Here is a 10,878-nt window from a genome sequence, read left to right as displayed (position 1 = left end):
CATTTTGTATTTCAATATTTTGGGGGAAAATGTGCTGGTGAACTGTATCAAAGGTAAAATTGTTACCCTAAGTACACAAAATCTAACCAGTGTGATGGGGGATCTGTCACAGAGATACAAGGAGCTCTCTTTTACTGCTGTTTGATGGTTGTTTAGTTAGTGCAGACAGAACAAAGATTACACAGAGGTACAGCACTCAGTGGTCATTTGCTTTTGCTGGCAGAGATTTAAGTTACAAATCAATTCTCTTTGAACATAAATTTTTTTTCCTTACAGCAACATAATGACAGTCATGGTTAATTAATTGCACAAGATACACTTAGCTGCCAAGACTAAGAAAAGGTGCCCATTACCTAGTTTTCTTAAGGAAAAGCCAAATAGTTTTGTTTGGAGTAAGCCTAGAAAAACTACTGCTGGCAAGACAGCTAGTTCTAAGTGGCGCTGGGTTGTCTTTTCCATCTACACGAACACTCTGTCCTTACAAACACTTGGAAAATCTATTCCTTGTCTGAGAGGCGAAAAAGTGAAAGCAGAATCCCATGAAAGCGCAAGGGGAAGACAGGACTAGATCACTGGAGCCGTCCTTTACCCTCTTACCCCAAAACAGCCGTCTAAGGGTAGGGAGCTCGTGGGGTGTTCTCAGCAGGTTCCCCAAATGCACCAGCTGCGCAATCACATCGGCATGCTGTGGGGAGCACTTTCCGCTGGAAAACTGCTAGAGTAACTACGTTGCCCAGACAGGCTTCAGCAACCTTCGCCAAGCCAAATCTGTGGAGGTGGCCACTGGCGCGCTTTAGACCTCCTAGAGGCCGGTACCCACCGGGGCACACACCTGGTCCGGCGGCTCCAGGTGCGCACCGCCCACAAGGTGCTGGCACACGCCCGTCTCAGGCGAGGTCCTGGCGCCGGTGTACGAGTCACTGCGAATACAGGAAGCAGGGGCGAGTTTAAATGCTTTATTCTTACAAATACTGTAAAAATTAATATAAAAACGTGAGCATGCTCAGTCTTTTAAAAACCTATCTGCAATACAAAGAGTTTGTCTGGAAAGTCTTTCTTTTTTAAACAAATGTACCTTAGCTGCACCACAGGAGTAAAATGTAGAAAAAGCTACCATTATAAAAATAATTTAAGGGAAAATAAACACGTATAGCTTCTCTCGCGGTTCAGTGGCGTTAAGTCCAGGTTGTAGCTTCCTTGCGCTCACTCGTCCCAAAGAAATTGCAGCCGGCGCCGGGCGGCTCTCGCGCTCCGGGCCGTCGGGCTGAGGTATCGGTCGTTGGTGAGAGTCTCTCCCGGCCCGGGCCGCGGTTACCGGCAGTCGGCGGCACCGGCGGAGGGCAGGAAGGGCTGGCTGGGCAGCTGCTTAAAGAACTGCCGGAGGCCGGCCAGGTCCCGCGTGAGCTGCTCCACGCGCTGGTGCAGCTTTTCGTTCTCGGCCGACAGCTCCACCAGCTTCTGCTGCATCTCCTGGTTGCGCCGCTTGGCCTTGTCGCGACTTTTGCGCACGGCGATGTTGTTGCGCTCGCGCCGCTGCCGGTACTCCGGGCTGCCGCGGTCCGGGCCCCTCTTGCCGGAGCCCTTCTCCCGCGCGGTGCTGGGCGCGGGACTCGGCCCCGGGCTGCTCCGCGGTGGCTCCGGAGACGTGGGTGGTGTGGGTTGAGAGGCGGCCGCCAGGCTCACCACGGTCTGCGCGCACGCGGCCACCTGCGCGGGAAGCAGCGAGCCGGGCGCGTCGCTGTCGCCCCAGTCTGGCTCGCGCTTGAGCGGGCGCTGGGCGGCGGGGCCGGGGTGTCGCGCGGGGCCGCCGGGGAGCAGCTCCAGGCCGCCCGCACTGCCCGCGCCGCCCGCCTTGTGGTTGCTGTTGAAGAGGTCGGCGAAGAGCTCGTCGTGGCACAGCTCCAGAGTGGGCACAGCGGCGATGGAGTCGATGTACGCGCTGAAGTCAATGGCGCTCTCGTCGTCGTACATGGCAGGGGCGGGGGCGCCCGGCTCCCCCAGGCTTCCCGGCTCGGCTCCCCGGCCCGGCTTGCCCGCCCGGCCTAGCTCGTAGAAGGGCGCGGGCTCCGCAGGCCAGGGCGCGCCGCGCGCGGGGCCGTCCAGGCTGAAGAGCGCGGCGCTCATGGCGTAGGGCCCGACTCCGTCCAAGTGCGCTGTCACCTCGCGGGGCCGGGCCGGGCCCCGCCGCCTTTTCTAGCCTGGGCTGACGCGCACGCCCCGCCCCGGCTCCGGCACCGCGGGGGCGCCCCGGGGCTGGGGGGCGGGGGACCGCAGCGCCCCGGGAGCCTCCGCCCCGTCCCGGAGCCGGCCCCCGCCCGCCCCTTCCCGGGCGCACCGCTCGCCGGGCCTTCCCGCGAGCCCCCCGCGGCCCGGGACCACCCTCCGCCGGCGCGGGAGGGGAGGGCGCGCGCGACCTGCCCGCCCCCGGCCCGGCCCGTGCTGCTGGGAATGACCCTCCCTTTGCCCGCTCTCGGGGGCCTTCCCTCCTTCCTGTTTGTGGCTTTGGAGCGTCCTGGTTCCTCCGTGCCGGGAGTGAAATCAAAACCAGGACTTGGCGTCCCGGGCGCCTCCGGGTGCCAAAGAGGAGCGAGAACTCGGGAGGGCGGGGCTCCCCGGGCCTCGCGACCCCAGCCGGGAGCCTCCGCCGCGGGCCCAGATGCCGAAGCGGTCCGAGGGTCCGGTCGCAGGAATGACCTGCAGCCACAGCCGCGTCCTGGCACTGCTTTCCGCAGCTCTTGTCGGCAGCGATGGCGCGGCGGCGAGCGCCTCGCAACCCACACGTCGGTCCTGAGCGCGCCCGACTATAGCTCCTCGTCTCGAGGGTCCCGGGGCCCAGGTGGCCTGGGGGAGGTTGAGGCTTGGCAACGCAGCTGATGCGTCCGGCTAAGATAGTAGGCAGACCTGCTAGCTAAGACCGGACCCGGTGGGGGCAGTGGTGGTCACTATACTACGTCTACACCGGCAGTCACCCTAGACGCGGCCCACCCTAGCGCGCAGGGACGCAGCCTCCTTTCACGAGAGCCACCAGCCCTGCACGCTCCCAGCGAGGCTCGCCAGGCGCTGGCGGTCCTTCCAGACCCACTGAAGAAAGCAGTGCCACCTGGTGGTGGTGTTGCCCTTGAGCCAGCTTTCTAGTTCCTGCCCTTTTTTTCCTGTTTAATATTCTACAAAGAGGTGCCGTTCATTTGGAAGTAATCGGTTCTTTTTCAGAAGAAAGATAAAATTTACACCAGTAGCTAAAATAGGGCAGTAAATGTAAATGCAAATGTAAAATGATTATATGAAAAGATATAAAAGCCAGGTGCAGTGGCTTGAACTTTAAATCCCAGCTGCTCCCAGGCCAAGGCAAGAAGTCTCCACCCCGAGCCCGGATCAAGGCCACCGCCTGTGCAACACAGCAAGACTGTCAAAACAGAACAAAACAAAGCTGCGCAAGGGCAGACGTTGTTGGTCAGGCTTCCTGTAAATTGGGGCAGGCCTCGGTGTGGTCAAGTCCATGTTTTAAATCTGCCCCGGTTCGACCTGGCCGCCATCTCGCAGGTCTTCACTTAGCTTTTCGGGTTTGAACATCAGGCACTCCCCACGCTGCAGCAGGTTCTGCGGTCACATCCACAGGTGATTCCTAACGCGCTGTGGGATTGTCAGTGCTGGTGTTGATGCTACACTTCGCTACCCACCTACTAAGCATAAAAGCCGGGAATGCATCTGGGGCCTTATTCAGAGAAAGGGCCTAGGACATTGATTCCTGCACGCGCACGAGCGTGTGTGTGTGTGTGTGTGTGTGTGTGTGTGTGTGTGTGTGTGCTCCTGGAAGCTGAAACCGGGGGCCTCACAAGTTACCCCGCCCCACCCCCTCCTTTTTAAACAAGGTCTCCATAAACTGCCCAGGCAGGACTTGATCCTTAGCCTCCCCCGCGTAGTTCGGGGGTTTCAGACTGTTTAGAAAGCCACAGAAACACTATTAAGGCTGTCTCTAACCAGTTAGGGCCATGAAATGGCTTTTATGGAGTTGACCATGTCCTCATGAAGACAAGTGTGAGGCTATCTGCAATGAGAGGATCACTGTTTCTGATAACAGAGCTCAGTTATAGTAATATGTCTGTTTATTAAAACCGACACCGAAACGCCGCGGACAGGCCAGCTGGCCGGGCGCCGCGGAGATGCTGGGCGCTCCGGAGGTCTCGGGACCCGCCAGGAGTGCCGCGAGTCAGGAAGCACTCGCGGAGCCTCGCGTCCCCTGCGCTGCCGCCGTGGCCCGGTGGTCACCCTCAGGGTGCAGGAGGCCCGAGGCCGGGCGCGCCGGGGCCGTTCACCGCGCTGCGCGCTCTGGGCGCGGGAAGGCCAGTCGGCGTCCAGGCGGAGTCGCCAGGGCGCAGTGTTTTGGGAGCCCGTGGCACGCCTCAGTCTGCTCTAAATTGAACGTTGCAAACCTGCGGAGCTCTGACTGAATTTACATAAGAACAGAAGTTTCCGGAAAGGATAAACTGGGCTCACTTTAGCGCCCTCTTACGGTCACGGTTCTCAGCTGTCAGACTGGATCGTTTCCCTTCGTCCTTAGGCGTTTCACCCGTGCCTTATTTTTGTGCTTTGTGTCATGATAGCATACACGTACACTACACATTTATTTCCAAAAATGTGCAATCCGGGTGCGGGGGCATGGGCCTGTAGTCCCAGCACTCGGGAGGCTGAGGCTTGCTTGTATCTTTTTAACACGTGCATGAATGAGGCTGATAGATTCTTAAAAACAATGCCTGAAAGAGATTAAGATGAACGTTATAAATATACTCAAAGAAAGTAAAAATGAAAAACAGAAATGTAAAGAATTTAAGAGGAACATCAACAAAATTGGCAGAGAGATTCAGGGCTTCATCCTCCGCATAAGTAACTGGCAAAAAGCTGGCACAGGCGTCTTGTGGAACTCTAGAATCGGGCCACGACCCTGCAACAACCATTCCAAGGCATAATGAAAGGCACCGCTCAAAATCAGGCACGCAGCACACACCTGTAATCCCAGGACTGGAAGGCTGCGGCAGAAGAATCACTGCAAGTTTGCGGGCAGCCTGGGCACCACAGTTTTGAGTTCAAAACTAATCTGAACTACAGCAAAACCCTGAGGCAGAAAAAAAAGAAAAGGTAACTACTGTGGCACTGAGGGCTGTGCCATTCTCCACATGCCATCGTCTAGCTCACTGGTGGCTTTTAGGCTGGCAGGGTGAACTCAGTGCAAGTCACTAGTGCCAGAGGGAACCTCGCAGGTTTGTCCCCGAAGACCCACTGGCTCCTACTTGGACTTGCGGACTCCCTAAGGAAGCAGAGCACAGGCCATCTGAGCTTTCACTTTTATGGAAAGCAAGGGAGAGCTCGAGTATTGCTGCAGCAGTCTGACAAGCCATAGAAAGATCAAACATTCCTGGAAGGAAGAATTTAGGAAAGGAAATATGGGGAGTAAGGGATTTGAAAAAGCTCCTGGGCCGGGGATGTGTTTGAGGATAGATCGCTTATCTAGCATGAAGAATCCCCAGGACCTGAGGCACAATCCCTAGCACTGGAAAAAAAAAAAAAGATGAAATGAGATGTTTTATTATTTTTTTAAAAATTTCCTGCATTTACCAGAGAATCAAGCAGGCTGTCTGCATACCTATGGCAGGCTACATGCTCATAAAAGCCCACGAGACCCTAAACCTTCACCTGTAGCTGAACTTTGGCTGCAAGCCTTCAGGAAGAGAGAGCTAAAGCCGGATTATAAGCAACCTAAGTGTTGAAAGGGTCCCTAACCCACAGGCAATTTGTAAAGCCTGGGAGAGCCTTTGCTTTCCTCTTTCCTTTTCACGGCATGCGGGGGATGGGTTTAGGCATTTAAAGAAACTCTGTGAAAACACCAGCTGACCACGAGCCAGTGAGACAGCCTTTGGTGGCCACACATACAAATAATACAAACTCTGCAAAAGTAGCTTCTAAAGGCCACCAAAAAAACAGCAGCCTCTGATAACCACCGCAGCAAACTCCTGAGTACAGGTGTGGGACCTGATTAGGTTACTGCATTCCAGTACTTATATGCCTGGCATTTGTGAAAAATTTAACAGGCCAGCAAAATAAAAAATAAAAAAAGAAAGAAAAGAGAAGAAAAACCTGGGCGTAGTGGTGCACACCTGTAATTCTAGTACTTGGGAAACTGAGGCAGGAGGATCATAACAAGTTGGGCCAGCCGGGGCCACATAGTTCAAGGCCAGACTGAGATCCTGTCTCAAAAAACAAAAAAAATAAAACAATAACAACAAAAACAAAAAAAGGAAAAATGTCAGCAAACTCGAATATAAAACTATTGAAGCCATTCAGTCAGGAAAACCAAACGGAAGAAAAATGTGTGGACCCTTCCAGGTCGACCCACGTGTACATAATGAGACTGCCAGACGGAGCGGAAAAAGGGAGACGAGGCAAGAGGACAAGGGGCAGAAAGAACACCCGAAAGGGGGTGCAGATTTGAGGGGCTCCAGGGGAAGAGAGCAGGGATGACTGGGTGGGGCACAGGGGTTTGAGGGCAGGGAAAGCTTCCACGAGGCACTATGATGGTGTAACGTGGCACTGTACATTGAAATTCATAGAACGCATATTGTGCACGTAAAGTTTTAGACTTTGATAATGTATGTTATGGCGAGTTCATCACCTTGAACAAATTCGGAGCATCAGAGTTGCTCGTGGGGGAGGCCGTGCCGTGCATACTGGGGCATCCACGAACTCTGTACTTTCCATTTACTTTTTCCCCTGTGAATTTAAAACTGCTCTAGGATGGAGATGTACCTGAAGACGGAGCGTGAGAAAGCCCTCCGCAGCATGCCAAAGGCCCTTACTGGGAAAGAAAAAACTTAAAAACTGAAGCTTTATTTAAAAGGGAAGGCAGCAAAGGTATTCTGACAGTGTGAGATTTAAATATGGGAGGACACTTGGGCACCGAGCTGTACCAGGGTAGGGTGCTGGCCTGGCATGCAAGAGGCTCTGGTTTCCATCTGCAGTAAAAAGAAACCAAACAGGAAGAGGAGGAGGGGGAGGAAGAAGAGGAGGAAGAGAAAAGCTGTTTACCCTAGTAAAATGCAAACACTGTTAAGAGCCACAACAGTATATATATATTTTAGCAGTTCTAAATCTTTTAGGCATACATTTTGCATTCAATAAGATTTTCTGAACTGGTGAAAATTTTGTGTGATCTTAGGCAAATCATTTTACTTTTCTTTGCCTTTGCTTTTTTTGGATTAAAAAATAAGGACTATAAGCCAGGCCTTGCAGTACATGCCTGAAATCTCAGCACTCTGAGAGGCTGAGGCAGGAGGATTTGAAATTCGAGCCCAGCCTGCAAGGCTGTGAAACCCTCCTTCAAAATAAAAAACTAACAGGCTGGGGATGTGGCTCAGAGGAGGCGCTGGCTTCTGTCCCTACCATTCCCCCAAAGAAGACTCTATATGGGGAAAAAATAGGGTGCTAGAAAAACATTTTTAAAAAGATGGCAGTATGGGGTGATGTCAGGAATAGAAAAAGATATGACACTTCCGGAGGAAAACTCAGGAAAATGTCAGAAATTGCTTCCTAATCAGCTATTATACAAATAGTAACCGTGTGAATAGGAGTAGGTTATACAATATCAACAAAATTGATTACAAGAGATGAAGGAAATTTTTAAAGAAAGATGAATCCAAGGGATGCGCAGAGTACATGCTTAGGATGCATAAGGTCTTGAGTTCCATCCCTGGAATCAAAAACATTACACAGCACTGCCCCGGAGCAATCTACAGATCCAGCACAAGTCTCCTCGAAATCCTGAAGCCCTTTCTGCAGAACAGAAGAGCGGACCCACAAATTCAGGTATAATTGTAAAGGGACTTGTGACAGCTAAGCCTGATTTTCAGGCTGCCTGGATTGAAAGATCCCTGGCACAAGAACGAAGTGAGAGGACTTGTAGTGTGTGTGGGGAGGGGGACGTGTCCAGGAGTGACTGCGGGCAGCCAGCATATGCGGAAGTGGGAGGCCCACCCTGACTAAGGGCGGCGCCATCCAACAGACCTGCACCCCAGATGGAAAGGGAAGAAAGGCAATGAGCCTGGCTCTGCAAAGCTCTGCTTTGCTGGAGGAAGTAGCTCTCTCTAGTGCTTTCATCTGTGAACGTCAGACTTCACTTACTGTCTTGTAACGCAGACTCACGCTAGCACATCTCCAGGGAGCCTCAAGATCTTCAGTCTGAAACCAGTGCTGCCTCTTTGATCCTTCTTGTCCGGGGGCGTGATCCAAGGTTGCCAGGGCTTGAATGCACAGCTACTGGATCCTCCAGGTCTCCGGCATGCACCTGGCCATCATGGACTTCCCTGCCTCTGGCAAGCAGCTTGTGTACCTTTTGTCCATGTTCTAGGACTTTATGAGGCTGAGTTTAAGGGCAGCAGACTAATTAACCTGATGGAGGAAATTACAAGGCGGCCCAGTGTTCAACTGCTACGTCCTTTTAGCCAAATATATAAGGATCAGGAACAAAAAGCAGAGCATAAAGATACAAAAACCTTCAGGTTTTCCACCAGAGAAGCTGCACATCTAAGGTTCAGGCCAAACGGAGAGTGGTTGCTGAAGAGATAAGCACCATTAAAATGTCACCAAGTACTCTGAACTAGGACAAGGAGAAATCAGCAAGACCCCATCCATTTTAGCCTGAAGGTGCAAAGTGTGACCCTTCAGTCTGAGAAGGTGGCCCTGGACCCCTACCTGAGGAGTCACTTGGGAGACTGAGTCCCTGGATTGTCCCTCCAGTGCTCAGCCTCTCGGCAGCCACTGCAGTGACGGTCTGAGGCCCTGACTGCGGCTGTGCTGCTGTCCTCGGTCGCATGCTGGTTGCTGATCATGCACGAGGCAAGAGCTCCGGAGTCATGACGGCTCCTCTCAGACTCTGTGTATATGTGTATGTACTGAGGATTGAAGCCAGGCCTTCACTCTGAACTACATTCCCTGACCATTTTTAACATACATATTTTATTTATGTATTTGTTTATTGGAGGAGTCTGGCTTTGTAGACCAGCGTGGCCTAGAACTCACTATGTGGCACTCATAGCAATTCTCCTGCCTCAGCCTCCTAAGTGCCGGGATTGCTACCATGCCTGGCCATATTTTAATTTTGAGACAGGGTCCCACTGAGTCACTCAGTTACCAGGCTAACTGGTACTTGCATTATTACTGCCCCAGCGTCCAGAGTGCTCGGGTTACGGTGTAATCCTGCTCCTCCTCACTACTCTTCAAACTCTTTAATGAAATTGAAAGGGAGGCACCAGTCCCAAAGTCATTCCTGGAAACAAGCATTACCCTGATACCAAAACCAGAGATTAATCTAACCAAAAAAGAGAACTAGAGCCAATCTCCTCAATGAACATAGATGCAAAAATTCTCAAGAAGATACTGGAAAGCAGAATGCAGCAAATCACCCAGAAGACTGTACACCATGACCAAGCAGGATTCATCCCAGAGACGCAGGGATGGTTCAACACATGCAAATCACTAAATTCAATACACTACATTAGCAAAACCAAAGACAAACCCACACGATCATCCCAACAGGTCAGAAAACCACTTGACTCTTTCCCCATTCACAATAAAAACCCTACAGAAAATAGGAATAGGTCTTTTACCTCAATCTGATAAAAGCCATCTGTGACAAAGCAATAGCCAACATATTAAATGTTCAAAAACTGAACACTTTCATTTGAAGATCAGGAAGGAGACAAGGATGCCGACTCACCACCTCTGCTCAGTGTAGTTCTGGAAACATTAGCCAGAGCAATTAGACAAGAAACAGAAATAAAATATGGATAGGAAAGGAGAAAGTTAAATTATTATTGTACACAGATGACACGATATTCTACATAAAAAACCCCCAAAAGACTAAAAACTCTTAGAATAACTAAATTCAGCAGTATAACAAGATTCAAAGTCAACATTCAAAGATCAGTAGCATTCCTGTATACAACTAACAAACCCACTGAGAGACGTTAGGGAAACCACAACTTTCACAACAGCATCACGACAAATGAAATGCTTAAAAATCATTCTAACAAAGCCTGGCAAGATGGCAAACTCCTGTAATCCCAGCACTTGGGAAGCTGAAGCAGGAGAATCACTGTGAGCTCAAGGCCAGCCTGAACTACATAGTGAGACCCTGTATGAAAAAGCAAACAACAAAAACAAAAAATAACAAAGGAAAAAATCCCCAAATATTGAAGCAAACAAAGGAAGTGAAAGATCTATACACAGAACACTGAAAAGAGAGGCTGAAGTGTACGTAAGAGGCCTGAGGAGGAGAGCTCACAAGGGAAGGGGACAGTGCAGGGCGGGGCGGGGGCGGAAAAGAAGGGACCAAAGAGGATGGAAGAAACAATGGAAATGACACTGTGTGGAAGGAGAGGGGAGTGGAGGAAAAAGAAGAGTTAAGCTGTATTATGTAAAAGAAGACTTAGATATATTATTGCCTGTGTTAAATGTGACAGATGTCAGTATGTGTGACAACTAGGTACAAACAAGAGGGTAAAAAGTCCCCATCCCCAAATGGAGGGGCGGTGAATAGAAAGGGCTTGAACAGAACAAGACGGAAACCCTGCAGGACAAACGTTAACCTGCGGAGCTCCACGTCCAGCAGCTGGGCCGGCGGTGTGAGGAGTCCCAAAGGGCTTGTGCGGTCTTGCGGCTGTGGCCTTGCTGGTGGCCGCCCACGTGGCCTCTCCGTGGCCCTGGCCTTACTACCTGCATTCTTTCTCGGCGGATATTCCACATTCCTGGCATTTCCAGCTTCCTGAGTCTTCACTTTGCCTTTGGCTGCCCTCTTACAGCTCTCAGCGCCTCCTGGCAGACTCTGGCCTG

At 51.6% G+C, this 10,878-nt stretch overlaps 1 protein-coding gene across 1 annotated transcript; it reads right to left on the bottom strand.

The window, feature by feature from the left end:
- Nucleotides 1–941: 941 nt before the first annotated feature.
- Nucleotides 942–2,183, bottom strand: Cebpd (CCAAT enhancer binding protein delta). Its single transcript, XM_063258545.1, has one exon. It carries the CDS (start codon nt 2,122–2,124, stop codon nt 1,312–1,314), a length of 813 nt encoding a protein of 270 aa, XP_063114615.1. The 5' UTR covers nt 2,125–2,183; the 3' UTR covers nt 942–1,311.
- Between the last annotated feature and the right edge of the window lie 8,695 nt (nt 2,184–10,878).

Source organism: Cavia porcellus, unplaced genomic scaffold (assembly GCF_034190915.1).
Source record: "Cavia porcellus strain 051 isolate PalLab524CR breed Dunkin Hartley unplaced genomic scaffold, mCavPor4.1 scaffold_11, whole genome shotgun sequence".
Classification (NCBI taxonomy): domain Eukaryota; kingdom Metazoa; phylum Chordata; class Mammalia; order Rodentia; family Caviidae; genus Cavia; species Cavia porcellus.
This window is presented reverse-complemented; position numbering and strand designations above follow the sequence as displayed.

Bases quoted from the DNA above. Each gene is read 5' to 3' on its own strand.
- Cebpd (XM_063258545.1), bottom strand. From the start codon at position 2,124: ATGAGCGCCGCGCTCTTCAGCCTGGACGGCCCCGCGCGCGGCGCGCCC.